An 18141-nucleotide genomic window follows, 5' to 3' on the forward strand; every position below is an offset into this window, starting at 1 on the left:
GCTCCTGAGTTCTGAGCTTAGAATCAGCACTAAGCACCTTTTATGGTCAGGCCCATAGTTCAGGGAACTTCTCATTCCTCTCCCCTCACTTAAAAACATTTATCAGTATTACATAGTCACCTTTGTCTTCAGCTGCCATGCACACCCTCTTCTAGTCAAAGAAAAACTGATCACTGTTAGGAAAGGAACTGTCAGTAGTACAAACTGTGGTCCAAAAACAGAACTATTACAACACGTGTGAAATGATTTGTGATTCTTCTCTTTGTGATCATTAAAAATTGTTTTCATCATGAAAATTAGAGAACGTACTATTTTCTAACAGATGAGTTTTCAGATTCCCCTTACTTAATTGCAACATAATGACAAGATCTAGGACAACTCCAGGCAAGAGGTGACCAGGTGAGGCGCAATAAATTCAGTCTCTGGGGCCATCAGTTCAGTCCTGGCACGCGGCACACTGCACGCTGCAGGACACGTGACAATGAGAGGAAGCACTGCTCAGTCTGCACACGCTGAGCACCTTGTGCTGACATACACGGCGTAGTGAAGAAACGCACAGGCTTGATCGGGAGACTGGGACTGACATTAACACACTACAATATATAAAACAGATAACTAGTAAGAGCCATATATAGCACAGGGAACTCAACTCATCCTGCTGTTACAAATACTCCTGTTACTGAAAACACAAGTCTGTGTGCCCGCAGTGATACCAAACAATAGTGAGGCCAAACGATACCAACACATTGGAGTTTGGAACAGAAAAAAGTTTACTGAAGGCCATGTAAGGAGATGAGTAGCTCATGTCTTAAAAACCCCAAACTCCCCAAAAAGCTTTCAGCAAAGCCCTTTTCTAGGAAAGGTGAGTGAGGGATGTGGTTAGTTGTTGCAAACTTGTGTCAGAACCTTTGTTCTCGAGATCTGGTCATGGACAGGGAATGATGTTCCTGGAAACCTCTGCCAAATTTCTTTTCTGACAAGCGCAAGGCTCCCAGGACTTTCACATTCCGAGGACCTCGTCCTGGCTAAAAGGAGGGAGATCTCAGCTGACAGCTGGCTACCTCAGGGCCAGATCCCCAGAACGTGGTCAGCTGTCGTCGCTAATGGAGCCAGGTGCCCAGGATCCAGCCAACCCTCATGCTCCTCAGGCCACCTAAACAGTGGGGGCCAGGACTCGTGGTCTGCACAAAGGTGAGGATCGGGGAGAGGTTCACTGCTGCCTCGAAGCCTGGGCCTGGTCAGTCGGTGGCCTTGGCGAGGGCTCTAGAGCCCTGCAGGACACAGCCCTCTGTTCCCTGGGTCCCACTGCTCACCCACTGGCCCAAGGCTGGGTGAGCTGGAGGGCCCCAAGCAAAAGGCCAGGATTTGCTTCTTACCTTACTCTCTGTGCAACAACTCTCTCTCCACAGACTGACTAACAGTTACTGACAGGTGTTTGCTTGGGGGAAGGTCCCACTGCAGCACTGACCAATGGCTGAGCAGGACCACTACCGGTCTCTCATTGACAGTTGTTTGCTTGGGGGAGGGGCTCCAACCAATGGCTGCAGCACCAACCAATGGCTGAGTAGGGCCACTAACAATCTTTGATTGACAATTGGTCCCTTGGGGTATGTGCCCACTGGGGCGATGACCAATGGCTGAACAAGACCACCAGTGGTCCCAGGGTAACTGATGCCTGGTAATGAGACGCACACTAACATTCAGTTGCATGCTAAAAGCTATGAACGACGGGCCATGCTCTATTACTCAATACTCTGTAATGGTCTATAAAGGAAAAGAACGTGGATATATAGATGTGTGTAACAGATTCACTCTGCAGTACACCTGAAACACACCATTGTAAATCAACTACCCTCCAATTATATATAAAAAAAAGCACACCAACCACAGGACTTAATTTAAATCCTAGTTCTGCTATTTACCAGCTGTTGAAACTTGGGCAAGTTATTAACATCTCCACAATTGTTTCATCATCTAAAAAGTGAGAAATTATCATAGTATTTCCTCATAGGGTTGCTGTGAGGATTAATGAGTTAATATTGGGAAATGACTTAGAACAATGTCTGGCACAGAGTAATTAGCATAAAAAGGAGATGGAATTTGTAGAAGCCTTTTCCTAACACTAAGGTGGTCTCTGGCAAGATTGTTAGACCCATGACACAGATCACACTAACCATCCAAAACAGATATTTTTACTAATGACTTCAGCTTGCAAATTTCATAACCTTCTTTGGATTAACCCTAGAGAGCACTAAGGGATACCATAAGCTGAACTCTTATTTTCTCTATCCTACACATTGGGAAAGTCATAAATTCCGTAAGCACCTATTCTGAAAGGACAAGACTACATTTCAATGATTTTATTAGTTACAGAAGAATCTCCACTAGTATTTACATAGTGCAAAAAAGCTGTTATTACCCTCTAAAATGTGATATAACAATCATCCTTCATACAGCAAAAGAACAAGATGAAAATCCCTTCATGTTATAATTCATAATAATTTTGCTAGCTTTTAATTAGCATTACAATTAAGACATTAAATTATAAATTCATGTGGTATATTTAGAAATTAAATTACAAAATAATACAAATCCTTTTAAAGTGTGATGTGCCAACAAAGTTTAAATTTTTATCATTAATTAGGATTCAGATTTCAGATTAGGCAAACAGTTTGGTTGATTCTGGGAAGTGTGTAAAGTTTGGAAGGAACAAGGTAGGAGGAAGATAATAAATTACTTCATGAAAAATTTTTAAAAATCAAAAAAAGATAAAGGAAACAGATAAGTTAATGTTCTACCTTGTTGGCACAACATACAGAAAATACTTAAATGACAGGTTTATTTTTAAGCAAACAGCAGCTTTACAAACAGTAATACTTCTTTATACATATATTAAAGTAACAATGTGTTAGGATTGAACAGTTTTATGTTAGAGTTGAAAAAATGAAGGTGGAGTTCACTACTCATTTGCACACTGTAACTCCCACCCCACCCACCTCCCCCAGCTTATTAAGAAATCAGGCAAGTACATTATTTGGATATTAATTTCTCAATATTTAAACTATGTGAATTCCTTTTGACTAATCCTTTTCCAAATACTGGAAGCATATAAAATACCATCTCTGCAAAAAGGACCTCCAGTCAAAGCCTTTAAAAACTTTTCAATGTATAACACACATTTTTCCCCCCATCTTTAGTCAAAAGAAATATATTACATCATTTACAAACATATTTAAACCAAGAGTCAAGCTAATATGGACATTTTGTCTTTTGGGAAGTAATCTTCACAGCAAACAAACCTACTGAAGCAGAAATCTAATTGTGGGAGTGCAATTCATACTTGAATTCATACTTATGTACTGAAATAGAAATCTAATATCAATTATTGCCAGTAAAACAATCTCTACACACAAAAGAAAAAAATCACTACGTTTTTATTTCTTGTGATGATAAACCCTTACTCTTACCATTAGATCTCTCTAGATCTCCAAAGAGCCACTCACCCAGATCCAGAAAAAAATCCTTTCCTAATTTCACACCTCCGCCTGCATATAATATACACACATGCCAGAATTTATCTAAAGGAAATGAATTATAAAGACATTATCAATAATTACTTAAGCACACATCCTACATAGTAGCATTTCCTTTAATAAATTTTGGGTTGTCCTCTAGAGGTCAACTGTCTCATATAAAAAACGCTGTGGTCCCTTGGTTTGCTTTGCTGGCAGAAGATCCTGCACATGCAAGAGCATGTATCAAACACATAATTGAACACTTCTGAAGTCTATAGCAAGATTCAAAGCTACTGGTGTTCTGAAGAGTTCCTCAACTTCCCTTTTGATACAAATGTCAAAAATCTAAAATGACAATTCTCATTCAGTAGAGGTATAAAATATAAGAAACCTTTGAAAAGCCATTCATTATTTTAAGATCAAGAGTTATCTGAATCACTGACAACAAGCAAAGGAAATTTACACCATTAAAAAGTATGAAAAGTTTTCAATTTACTTTTAAGACTGTCAGTAATTCAAAATCTCTATCATTTCTTTAAGTCAATGAACACTTCCAAATGTACAGAGACACTAAGATCTGCCACATAAATCCATGATTACCACTTGAGAGGCTTCATTCCTTACATGCTACATTGCTTTAAGTACTGGACACTTGGTGCCTAAGAAGTCTACGCTGAAGAACAGTTTAGACAGGACACTACAATAATGTCCCCTTTCAGCACACTAATAAAGTTGTTAGACTGACATTTCCTACACAGCAATGCTCATAAACTTTCACAATTCACAAACAAGTCAGTCATCAACCAAGAATCTGGTTTCACCAGTAATTAAATGCCAGGATTATAAAACATCAATACCAGAACAGTAGTCCCAATGCTTCCGTAAAGAATCTGCCCAATTCACCTCGGTGAGGCAAAGCCCTCTGCCCCATAAAACCTGGACAAGGAAAACACCCCTTCCTCTTCAGTTTTGTGCCTGCTTATGGGAGTTGAAAGTGTAAAGCTGGCACACACATATTGGCCAACTGGAGGTGGTTGGAGGGAAGACAGAAAAAAGGTAATTCCTAATTTTCCCACCATTATAAACTTGCAAAGGTTACCACCAGGTGGTAACTCATTAGTAAAACATTTAGTTCATTACCTTTAATTTCTCCCAAGAGTTTAAACATCCCAGAAGAAGGGCAGAGATAAACAATGATCTAGAATTAATACCTGCGCCTACCTGCAAACTCTAAAATCTAACAGTTTCAGCACAATTAGAACAACTTTCTCTTTTCTTCAAAACTTCTCCCAAGCCTTGATTATCAGGATGCATGTTACAACTGCATACGGTTCCTTTCCCTGACTCCCATCAGTAACTATGGTCAGTGTTATGTAGCAGGTGCTCAAGGTTAGGGACAAAGTAGTTTCTTAAAAGGTGCAACAATTTTTCACTCTGGACAAGTCTGAATACCCAATCAAATCCATATCTGAAGTCCAGAGAATCCCAAATCAGAAGCATGCAAGAGAACACACTAGTGTAAGACTTTGTTTCTGGATAATTTACATGTAAGTGCTGTAGTCATACAACCTGTTACAGTTATTCACCTGTCAAAATTTGCCTAATTTTATGCAAATACAACTATGTACAAGAGCATTCCTGAGGTAATTAAGAAGCAAATGTGAGCCAGAAACCAGAAGGCCCTCTAATGGGCCACTTCTCACTAAACACCTATCACTTTGCACAAATAAGGCCAGCTCTCATCTGTCATGGTGGTTCCCTTGCCAGCCTAAGTACTGGAGGCTCTACTTAGCCAACCAACTTTAGTCAATTATAAGGATCAGTGACTACTGAAATAAGCATTTGTGGACTGAATACAAGTTGCGTCAATTTTTAACACAAATCATTGTGAACTTAGTTACCCTCAGCCATTTTTTAAGTTTTCTAATTCTACCTCCAGGTTTCTTTTATTTTAAAGAAACCCAAACAACTTTTTGGTCAGACAATTAAGAGTATAGGAGCTGTAATCTTGAAGCAAACATCGGTAATTGCTCCTGTCCTTAGAACCTCGATCTGTAGCTTTCAAAATGACTAAATAGGCATTTTAAAATTACTTTCTTTAAAACCTGGTCTTCTTTTAAAATCATTATTGTCCATAAAAAAGCTGAAACAATTCTGAATTTTCCACACAGTTCTTAGAAAGACACAGATGCTAATTAACAGTTAAGCTATGGATCACAAAACAAGTAAAAGAAGGCTAAAAAATATCTGTCAGGAATTAAATACATTAAATACTAGACAGTGCAAAACGTTGAGATGAAGCATGAAAGATTTATAATGGCTGTAACCCTTCTGCAGTTTGAGACAGACAGCTGACGATTCCTGAGTTATAGACTTGGGGGTGTATAATTAGAATCAGAGTGCTCCTTGCCCAGCGAGCTGCAGTTGCCGGGCTGCTGCTGCTCCTGGCTTGCTTGGTGATCAGTAGTCCAGGCCTCGCTGTCCACCCCTGGCTCTAGCACCTCAGCCGCCTCTGCTTCCTCTTCCCCACTTTGCTCTGCATTATCTTCCTCAGAACCATTAAGGGTTTTTCCAAGCTGAAGAGTTTCCATCGTTCTCTGGGTCTCAGAGACCCAAGACTCAATTCTACTATTGAGCTGTACTTCTACAGATATGGGTTCGTGAGCATAATCTTCCTCCTCCTCCTCCTCTTCGTCGTCCTCTTCTTCAAGCATGCCAGGTACAAGAGTGCTGGTGGTGCTGGTGATGGAGGAATTCAAAAGATCCCGGCAACTGCCATCCAAAGAGCCAGTCTCTGTGCTCTGCTGTGAGGCCCATTCCAGGTCATCTGGCTTCACTTCCTCTTTATCGCCCACTGCTGATTTTCCAGGGTTTGTAGCTGAGGTAGTACTGCCTGCAGTCACTAACGATGCCTGCTTACCAACAGCCCCTACTGTGTCCAGTGGAAGTTTGTTGGGTTTTTCAGATGTGCTGTGCTTACAAGAAACTTCTCTCTCATTTTCTGATGTTTCCAGCCCATCGGAAGTTTCTACCATGTTTCTCCAATTTGTTTCTGCAAATATCAAGCAGATTTTTTAAAAAACCAGAACAGTTTTTAAAAACAGAATCATGCAACTCTTAGAAGTGGGAAGAATAGGCTACAGAAATCTGTTGGCTCACTAACTGAAAAAACTAAAAACTTAGCTTATTCTAGTACTAGTTTAAATGTTATAAATGGAAAACAGCTCTCAAAAAATTTTCTTTAAATCAGTACATCTAACATAAAGAAACAAAGAGGCCAAAATAAGTATATTAATACTTCAGAATGCAGAAGAAAGATCCAATAGTACTAGAGGCTCCCTGACTCTCATGTATTCACAAAAATCAATGAACTGCCTAATGTTTTTTGGCCCTGAAGTGTCCTGGGATCAAGGATCCACAAGTTACAGATGGCAGAGCCAAAATTCCCATTAGAAATGCTCTGATTAAAAAAAAAAGAAAAGAAAGAAAGAGTTCTGACTTGACAGGTTAACACTGTGCTCGTTTAGCAAGTTATGTAAAAGCTGTCTCTTGGTCTGTAATGGAACTTGTGTTTCCATTTATAAGCAAAGAAGCCATGCACACATTTCTAACATTTGTGAAAATGTGTTTTATAATATATGTATGTTGCTTGGCTTATCAAGTGACCCTGGAGCCAAAAAAATGTTACTATATAATACAGTGGTGATAGTCTCTATTATTTTTAACAACAGGTAGTCAGTTTACAGCAAAAATGTACTAGGAATCAGGAGATGAAGAGCAACTCTCACACATACTTTTTGTGTGTTTTACTTTTTCCATTTAATTTTTTATCACTGAGATATAACTGACATAAAACATAACAGCTTCAGGTGCACAACATAATGATTCAGTATTTGCACATAGTGAGAAATGATCACCACAAGAAGTCTAGTTAACATCCATCCCCATTCGGAATTACAATCTTTTTTTCCTTAAGATCTACCCTCTTAGCAACCTTCAAATATGCAGTGCAATATTATTATTATAGTCACAATGCTGTATATTAGATCCTCATGCCTTATTTATTTTAAAACTGGAAGGTGGTAATTTTTTAACCTCCTTCAATCCATTTCACCTATCCCTAGTTCCCATGCTTCTGGCAATCACCAATCTGTTCTATCTATGCGCTTAGGGGGTTTCTTTTTCAAGATTCCACATAAAAATGAAATCATATGGTGTCTGTCTTTCTCTGACTTATTTCACTAATGCCCTCAAGGCTCATCCTTGTTATCATAAACAGCAAGATTTCATTCTTTTTAATGGCTAAATAATATTCCAATGTATGTCACACACACCCACAGCCCTCCCCTCAACACACACCACATCTTTATCCACTGATCTTCTTTATCTCTTTAATTATCGATGGACACTTAAGTTGTTTCCATGTCTTAGTTACTATAAATAACTCTATAATAAACATGGCGGTGAAAACCTCTTTTTGAGCTAATGGTTTTATTTTCTTCAGATAAATTCCCAGAAGCAGAAGTGCTAGATCATATGACAGTTCTCACCTTCATATTCTGCGGAACCTCCGTATTGTCTTCCTTAGTGGCTGCACCAACTTACATTCTGACCAACAGTGTACAAGGGTTCCCTTTGCGCCACATCCTTGCAAATATTTGTTATTTATTGCCATTTTGACAATAGCCATTTTAACAAGTTGTGAGGAGGTGTTTCATTGTGGATTTGTTTGGGATTTCTCTGGTGACTGGTGATGTTAAGCATCTTTTCATGCACCTACTGGTCTTTATTTAGAAAAATGTCTATTCAGATCCTCTGCCCATTCTTAAATCTGATTGTTCTTTGTTATTGAGTTGTATGAGTTCTTGGTATGTTTTGGATACTAACCCCTCATCAGATATGTGATTTGCAAATACTTCCTCCTACTCCACAGGTTGCCTTTTCACTTTGTTGACGATTTCCTTTGCTTCAGGGAGCTGTTTGATTTGGTGTAGTCCCACAGTGGCAGCCCACTCCAGTACTCTTGCCTAGAAAATCCCATGGACAGAGGAGCCTTGTAGGCTGCAGCCCATGGGGTTGCTAAGAGCTGGGCACGACTGAGCGACTTCACTTTCGCTTTTCACTTTCATGCACTGGAGAAGGAAATGGCAGCCCACTCCAGTGTTCTTGCCTGAAGAGTCCCAGAGACAGAGGAGCCTAGTGGGTTGCCGTCTATGGGGTCGCACAGAGTCGGACATGGCTGAAGCGACTTAGCAGCAGCAGCACTTACTTATTTTTGCCTTTTTTTAAAAAATAAAAATTTCCTTCTATTTGCATTGTAGCTGATATCTTCATTTTATAGGCAGAATGATCAAACTGTAATGATAAAACAAGTCTATTCATACAAATATACTTGATTGCCACCTATCAGTTACATGTTGCTCAGTCGTGTCCTACTCTTTGAGACCCCATGGACTGCAGCACACCATGCCTCCCTATCCATCACCAACTCCCAGAGTTTACTCAAACTCATGTCCATTGAGTTGGTGATGCCATCCAACCATCTCATCTTCTGTTGCTACATACCATATTTTGGCCACCTGAAGTTAGGGCACATGGTTTGGGGAAAAAAATCTTTCTTTCCTGCAGTTACTTCAAGTGTAGAACAGGTTTCTCTACTTGTATTCCTACCTCATGACAAAAAATCTAGCGTTCCTCCTTAATTCTCATTCTCAGTTAATAAAGTCATTTTCAGACTCAAAGCAGAAGAAACCTTACAGTAATCCTTAATTCTCTTTCTCCATTGAACTCATAACTATACCATGTCACTCAGAGCTCAAAAACTACTAATTTGGTCACGACTGCTTAATTCAAGCCTTCTTTACCTTGCTGTACATCTACAGTATCTTTCTAATCGGCTTTGTGAACTGACCACATCACTAAATGGCTTTTTACTACCTTAGTAATCCAAACTCCTTAATTTAGTATATAACCAAGCCCCTTCATAATCTTCCTTCTGGTCCCATTCATTTTAACCCTCTGCCATGCATTCCAGGTCAAGGTCACTCTGAATTTTCACTGCTGACAGAAGTCATCGCCTTTCTATTTACTATGCTTGGCTTTGCACAAGCTGTTCTTTCTGTATGACACGTGCTTTCCTCCTTTCCCCTTCAGAGTCCTACTCGGCTCTGATAACCATCCTTGAATGTCATTTGTTTGGTAAAGCCTTTCCTGACTTTCCTAGGAAAGACGGTCACTAACTTGAAGTCCCACAGCACTTCCTGCATATCTGGTCCAAATGCATTTGTGTTTGCTGATCTACCTCTCCTCCCTCCTCATGCCCATCCATCTCTGTGTTCTCAGGTTAGCATGCAGTATGTGCTGGGAAAACAAGCCTTTACGATAAATGAAAATTTCACATATACAGTTAATTATGCAGAAAATAACTTTAAAAAGTAAAAAAATTTACAGAATTTAGGCACACATTTGTATTTCCTTCCAACACTTATTCCTCTTTCAAAAGCTCTGTAAGAATTCACATGGGGTCTCAGAAAAAGCCTCACCTCTCCCCTGACAGTGAGCCAAAGAAACAGGAGAAAGAAAGGAGGTCATAAGACTCAGTAGGGCTGATCTCTCTCTAGGTTCTATCTTGGGCATTCTGCTACTAGGCAGGTAAGCTGAAAGCCAGATGGGTCCTTTGGAAAGGAAAGGGAGATATGACCTTGGAAGCAGAGACAAGGGACTCCGTGATTAGCCGTCAAGAGACATATCACAATGATTAAAGAGCCACTAAGTTCACATATGCAGGGAGGGCCCAGGCTGCCACCTTAAGAGTAACAGGTGAAGCCTGATCAATAACTAATAAGCGTACAAACACATGACTGTGATAGAGAGGAGAAACGAGCAAGTATGAAAATGCCATCTTTGGATGAGAGGTTGGTGGGTAGGAGGGAGGGAAAAATATAGGCAGTCTAAAGCCAGAACAGCACATCTAGAAGTCCACTTGTGAAGAAGGATTAGGAAGCAATTTAAAGGCAGAGTCAAAGATCTCAACAAACCTGGAAATATTACTGATCCAAAGCGAACTGCTTCTAAATTGCTTATTTTAGAAGAACGTATTCAATACAGCTGTTCTTTTGCTTATGAACCCCTCAGTGCTTTCTGTTTTGTTACTTGGTTCTTTGTGAAAGTGCCTTTTCAACTTTCAAATCACTACCGGGTTTGTCAGAGGATGAGGTATGTATATTTCTCCCTTCAGTCAGTACACAGAGGGAAGCCCTCCATCCTCAGATTGTATACAGTAAAGGAACACCAAGTCACTTCAAGAGCCTACAGAACAAGGTGTGGTGGCAGAGAGTGAGCTGGAAACCCAAGACAGACAGAGGCAGTCTTCCCTTATAAGTAGTTATTGAAAACCTACTGTATGGTCCTACTGAGAATTCATTCAACAGACAGGAAATTCACATCACACTGGCTAAGAATATAGGTTTTACATCGAAACTTATGAGCTGTGTGACAATGGCAAGTTATTTACCTCATTTCACTTTAGCTTTCTAATCTGTAAAATGCTGTACAAGATTTCTTATCTCCAAGGACTACTCAGAGGATTAAATGTCTTAATAAACATGAAGAGTTAAAAAAAGTGCCTAGTAAGAATTCAGTAAGTGAGCTATTATTACTACAGGTAAAGTGCCCATTATGTGTCAAATTTCCATCTCAAAAACCTTACAGTTTAATTGGGATTTATGTTTGAAACTGTCTCACACAAGTATGACAGAACTGAGACTCAGCTCAGGTGGAAGGAAAACACCAGCAAAAAAAACAATTAAGGTGCACACAAAGAACAGTAACACTGGACGATGACAGGAGCCTCTCTATTCTACTAACGTTTAGCAATCCTTTCCCAGCTTCGCTTTTTCTTTAAAATGTGGAAATCACAAAAAAATTTTTCAAAATCTTACACAAGGATGGCATGGAAGATACTATTTGTTTTCTACCTAACAGTCATTCCCCATTTTCCTCCTGCCTAACAGAGGCCCCACATTTGGGATGGACTTGAGCTCAGTCTCACAGGAGGAATTGAAATTGTTCTCAGACTATTACAACTATCCCATTCTCTTTTGCCAAATAAGCTCTTCCCCACATCTCCCTTGCAGCTAAAAGCAGTGACATGATTGGCTCTGGCCAAATGAAACAAAAGGTGAAGGCTTCTGAAAACTGCTTCCTTCACTGATAAGAAGAGTCCACTACCTGAAAGTTCTGCTTTTTGACTACTGTTGTGAAGACCAGGGCCAATGCAGCTGTTTATGGATATGAGATGAGAAGCCCAAGAAGAAGAAGTCCCAGACTGAAAATGGAAAAAGAGAAAGAGGGAAAGAGCTAGAGATCTTGACAACACAGTGAAATAATTAAACACTCTAATTTCTGAGGCCACATCAGTGGGCTTCATGTCTGTTGCCAAATACATCTGATACCAATAGAGTAATTTTGTGCTTTATTCTCAAAGCAAATTATTTATGATTATTTTCACTCACTTTGTTGGCATCCTGGTAAATCAGATCATACACCAGAATCTTTAGTTCAGTTCAGTCAGTTGCTCAGTTGTGGCCGACTCTTTGCAACCCCATGAACTGCAGGACGCCAGGCCTTCCTGTCCATCACCAACTCCCAGAGCTTGCTCAAACTCAATGTCCATTGAATCGGTGATGTCATTCAGCCATCTCATCCTCTGTCGTCCCCCTCTCCTCCTGCCTTCAATTTTTCCCAGAATCCGGGTCTTTTCAAGAAAAGAGTCAGTTCTTTGCATCAGGTGGCCATAGTATTACAGCTTCAGCAGCAGTCCTTCCAATGAGTATTCAGGACTGATTTCTTTTAGGACTGACTGGTTTGATCTCCTTGCAGTCCAAGGGACTCTCAAGAGTCTTCTCTAACATCACAGTTCAAAAGCATCTTCTTTGGTGCTCAGCTTTCTTCATGTCCAACTCTCACATCCATATATGACTACTGGAAAAACCATAGCTTTGACAAGACGGACCTTTGTTGGTAAAGTAACGTCTCTGCTTTTTAACATGCTGACTAGGTTTGTCATAGCTTTCCTTCCAAGGAGCAAGTGTCTTTTAATTTCATGGCTGCAGTCACCATCTGCAGTGATTTTGGAGCCCAAGAAAATAAAGTCTCTCACTGTTTCCATTGTTTCCCTATTTATTTGCTATGAAATGCTATGAAATGATGGGACCAGATGCTATGATCTCCGTTTTTCGAATGCTGAGTTTTAAGCCAGATTTTTCATTCTCCTCTTTCACTTTCATCAAGAGGCTTCTTAGTTCCTCTTTGCTTTCTGCCATAAGGATGGTGTCATCTGCCTTTGTACGGTTACTGATATTTCTCCTGGCAATCTTGATTCCAGGTTGTGCTTTATCCAGTCCAGCATTTCGCATGCTGTGCCCTGCATATAAGTTAAATAAGCAAGGTGACAATATACAGCCTTGACTTTCTCCTTTCCCAATCTGGAACCAGTCTGTTGTTCCATGTCCAGTTCTAACTGGTGCTTCTTGACCTGTATACCGATTTCTCAGGGGGCAAGTCAGGTGATCTGGTATTCCCATCTCTTTAAGAATTTTCCAGTTTGCTGTGATCCACACAGTCAAAAGCTTTGGCATAGTCAATAAAGCAGAAGTAGATGTCTTTCTGGAACTCTCTTACTTTTTCTATGATCCAAGGGATGTTGGCAATTTGATTTCTGGCTTCTCTGCCTTTTCTAAATCCAGCTTGAAAATCTGGGAAGTTCCTGGTTCACGTACTGTTGAAACCTGGTTTGCAGAACTTTGAGCATTACTTTGCAAGTGTGTGAGATGAGTGCAATTATGCGGTAGTTTGAACATTCTTTGGCATTGCCTTTCTTTGGGATTGGAATGAAAACTGACCTTTTTCAGTCCTGCGGCCACTGCTGAGTTTTCCAAATTTGCTGGCATATTGAGTGTAGCACTTTAACAGCATCATTGTTTAGGACCTGAAATAACTCAGCAGGAATTCCATCACCTCCACTAGCTTTGTTCGTAGCGATGCTTCCTAAGGCCCACTTGACTTCGCATTCCAGGATATCTGGCTCTAAGTGAGTGATCACACCATCATGGTTATCTGGGTCATAAAGATCTTTTTTGTATAGTTCTGTATATTCTTGCCATCTTTTCTTAATATTCTGCGTCTGTCAGGAAGATTCTGCTTCTGTTAGGTCCATACCATTTCTGTCATTTACTGTGCCTATCCTTGCAGGAAATGTTCCCTTGGTATCTCTAACTTTCTTGAAGAGATCTCTAGTCCTTCCCATTCTATTGTTTTCCTCTATTTCTTTGCACTGATCACTGAAAAAGGCTTTCTTATCTCTCCTTGCTTTTCTTTGGAATTCTGTATTCAGATGGGTATATCTTTCCTTTTCTCCTTTGCCTTCAGCTTTGCTTCTTTTCTCAGTTATTTGTAAGGCCTCCTCAGACAACCATTCTGCATTTGTTTTTCTTGGGGATGGTCTTGATCACTGCCTCCTATACAACGTCACGAACCTTCCTCCATAGTTCTTCAGGCACTCAGTCTATCAGACCTAATCCCCCGAATGTGTCACTTCCACAGTATAATCAAAACTCTTCTTAGAATTCAACCATTAGTTTAGAGAACTTTAGTTTTGAATAAAACCTTATAGGACCTAGATGAGCCCTCTTCATTTTACTGAAGACAAATCTGATGCTCAGAAATTAGTCAACTATGCCTAAATGCCCCAGGCAGAGTGTGGAAAAACCAAGGCTTCGATCTTTGAACACTTTAAATCTGGTACTTTTTGAAAACATCTCCTAAGTCTTTGACAGGTTCTTTTTATCATGTGCCCAAATATGCCCAGATCATGGTCATTTCCCTAAATCCACAGCTTTAGGAATTTATTATACAGTTTATCTTTGAGAGCTGGCACATTGCAATATAGAGAACTGATCTCATTTACAAAGTTTGCCCTTTATCTTGTTTTCAACTAGTATCATTTTAGTCGAAGAAATATGTTTGCCTCTAAGCCAGAATCACCTTTACCTGACCAAAAGAGTTTCTAAAAGGCACACAATAGCCTGTTAATTGCCTCTGGTCTGGGGCATCATCAAAGTGTTCCAAAAGGTGAACGACCCAGTTAAATTTTAGGTGGCAACAAGCTGTTTAGTAAACTTTCAGGTAAGACTGAAAAGAAAAAGAAAGAGAAAAAGAAGAAATCATGTCGAAGGAGGTGGCTAAACTATTTTTAAAAAAGAACCGAGGAAGTGAATCAGAAACGAGAGCAAGAAAGTGAGCAAGTATTCTGGTACAAAGTATTATAGAGACAAGGCAAGGCAACTAACTACTAAGATGCAGATTACAGTCAATATTTGTTACCTTAAATCTCACACATAAATGCTATATTTAGTCTGTATTTCTTTTTGACTACCATCAGATTTAACTCAGGACAAATGTCACATGTCTAGGTTTGCTAAGTTTAGACTGAATAGTATTCAGGACTTTTGTTTACTTATTAGAGACAAAATTTTAATAGTCAAGTATAAAGTATCAGGATCTTTGCTAATGTTTTGCTTCTGAGACAAACCCTCTGACCACTTATTCTTGGCTTCCTGTAAGAATTCTTCAGATTTTCACCTACAGAATTTTGTCTTTCACCCTTTGCTTTCACCTGTCTCACATGCCCTAACCTTAATAGTTTTAATTTTTACCTATATAAACAGATGAGAGCTTAATCACCTCCTAGCCCGTGTCACATTCTCAAATTATCTGGATAACAGCTTTCTCTACACTGTATTGCAAACTGCACAAGAATAAACATGATGTTAGGCTTAATCTCTCCTCTATACGGAGAGGACGTGGCACAAAGTAGGTGCTCAATAAGTATTTTTATATGAATGACAATGAATTAAAAAACAGTATAAAGTATTAGAATAAAACTTCCTAGAATTTACTTACAGGTCAGAAGAATGGTACACTTGGTTTTTTTAAATACCTTTGGGATTTTTTTTCTTTTTAAGATTTTGGAAATGTAACTAATTTCAGGGTCTAACAGAAACTCTCAGCCCCAAATATTTTCTTAACTTTTAATGGACGTGTTTAATGCAATTTTTAAACCAAATATGTGAGCAAAATTTGCATAATCAAGAAAATTGAAACATAAGGTAGTCATGGAAAGTCATTTTAAAAATGACTTTAATCATTAAGTTATTTCAAAATTTCAGTCATTTAAAATGGTATGTAACAACTTACCATATTCCTTTTCATTTACTTCAGAGATGGGTTCGGAAATAACACTACAGAAAGAAATGGCACTTGCTGCAGAGGGATTCCGAGAATGCCCCATGTGGTGCGGCACCTTCTTCACATTCTTTAAGGCTTCCTCGGCTTGCTCCTGTTCCATTGCGGCAACCATATCTTTATATGCTTTCCTGGCTTCCTCAGTGAGTTCTACTAACTTATTAAACAGGCTCTAAAAAAAAAGAAGAGATATTGCCTAGTCCGTTTTGTGTTATACTCTTTATTACTATCATTAGCAATAAATATCTCTACTGTTTTAGGGCCGGATACACTTTCCACCAGCACAAAATCCAAAGGTATGCAAACCACAGAACTCTATAAAACATTGTAACTTGTTTTCTTTTTCCTCTGTAACTTATTGATTCTCATAAGTCTGAAGCAAATTCTTGATTCAGTACTAGCCACTAAATTATGCACTATATTAAAGTTCTTACAGAGTTTATTAACTCAACAGAGTTTATTAACTCAACAGCTGCACCCTATAGCATGCAGCACTACAGTGGGTACAGAGACTACTGGAACCACCACTCTGCTCTCAAGGAACCTTCTATATGGCTGAAAGGAGAGGACAGGAGACAGTAACGATTCAAGGCACAATACCTTAAATAGCTAGAGATGTACAAAGTGTTTAGCTTTTGGAGGAAACATCTAACTGCTGGGTATCAGTGAAGAGTTCATAAAGCAATGTAACACCTGATATATGCCTTGAAAATCTGGCATAGCTTTGAGGGGTGGAGACAGTGCATTTTTAGCCAAGCATGCAAAACCATAAACAAAGGCACAGATTTAATAAAGTTCAAGGCTTGTTTGGGAAGCAGCGAAGAATCGTATATGGGTTTGAATATAAGAGAATGGGTGTATGCAGGGTGATGTCCAAGGATGCAGAAGGAGATGGCAGCCTCCATAGGAATTAAAAGCTCCCTATAATGTTTGTTTGTTGAAAGAATGCTTTAAAAAAGACCAAACAGAAGTCAAGTGATTGGCTAGCTAGTGTTTGGCTAGCTGGGCCTTGAAAACAATGAAAGGCAAATTATAAAAATTGAATAAAGAACCTAGAAATACAATATAGAGTTAACCAGATGTTCTTCCATCAGCAAAACAGAATGAACATAAATAGAATTATCAATCCCAGTGAAATGGTAAGTAATGGGGCACACATGTGTTAGTAAAATGGCAAAATTCACATTGCATTACAATTGTACTTCAGTAACTAGGAGGTATAACAATATCTAAAGCAAACTGAAGTTTCCACAGTCACAAAAAGATAATCAAAAAACAACTTAGTGGTTCTTGTGTGTGTGTGTGTTAGTCACTTAGTCGTATCTGACTCTTTGTGACCCGATAGACTGTAGCCCACCAGGCTCCTCTGTCCATGGGATTCTCCAGGCAAGAATACTGGAGTGGGTTGCCATGCCCTCCTCCAGGGGATCTTCCTGACTCCATGATCGAACCCAGTATCCTGCATTGGAGGCAGATTCTTTACCATCTAAGCTATAGGAAGATCCTTTTAGTGGTTCATACATCACAATTTAACAACATTCTACTCCTCTTTAATGTCCTGATTTAGTATCATAATGCAATATATATACCAACACATTAAGTAAAAATTTCAGATGGTAGATACAATCTGGCTACTTGTAAGAATATGCTTTAATTATGTACATAAAATTATGTTTTTAGAAAATGGGGGAAAAGTACAGCACAACTGTTTTTTTTCTAAATAAAGCACTGTCATTTAAGTATAAACCATAACACGAAAGCATGGTAAAAAAAAAAAAAAGTGCCATAGTGTTATGGAAAAACATGTCTCTATAAATTAAACTTGAGAAGAAAAAACATAAGTAGCATGCTTTACCCAGCTGCAGCTTAAATTCTTTATAACAGCAGGTACAATAAACACTGTTGCTAATTGTTTTGATTTTTGAAGAGAGGTGGGTGACAGTAATATCAGAAATATATTCAGGATTTACTTAATTTTTAAAAGGAAGGAGGATGGATTTCATTAAAAAACGTAACATGTCATAAATATTTCTTTGCAATATTCAACAAATAATGCACTTAAGTGAAGCCAGCAAAGAAAACAGGCATATGGATACGTAACTTTGAGATTTACATTGGTTTTATAGTACAATAAAACACAGAAACTGTTGGAAGTAAAATGATAGAAAACACAATTGAAGAGAGAAGCTGTTAGGGAATAAAAGTCTCTAGTATCAGTGTTAAGGACCAAAAGCATAATTCAAAGGTTAGTCTTACTAGATGGTAAATTTAACTAATATGGGCTACCATATTTACTGTGAGTAGACACACTTGACCATGTGTC

General features: G+C 39.0%; 1 protein-coding gene across 1 annotated transcript in view; it reads right to left on the minus strand.

The window, feature by feature from the left end:
• Positions 1-2345: 2345 nt before the first annotated feature.
• Positions 2346-18141, minus strand: part of SECISBP2L (SECIS binding protein 2 like) — a 53139-nt gene continuing 37343 nt past the window's right edge. Inside the window, exons 17-18 of the mRNA XM_040226476.1 lie at positions 15771-15990; positions 2346-6567 (exon numbers count right to left, since the gene is read on the minus strand). Coding sequence (XP_040082410.1) covers positions 5882-6567; positions 15771-15990 — 906 coding nt within the window. The 3' untranslated portion in view covers positions 2346-5881. The remainder of the gene's footprint in view (positions 6568-15770; positions 15991-18141) is intronic.

Source organism: Oryx dammah, unplaced genomic scaffold, assembly GCF_014754425.2.
Source record: "Oryx dammah isolate SB20612 unplaced genomic scaffold, SCBI_Odam_1.1 HiC_scaffold_26, whole genome shotgun sequence".
NCBI classification, from domain to species: Eukaryota; Metazoa; Chordata; class Mammalia; order Artiodactyla; family Bovidae; genus Oryx; species Oryx dammah.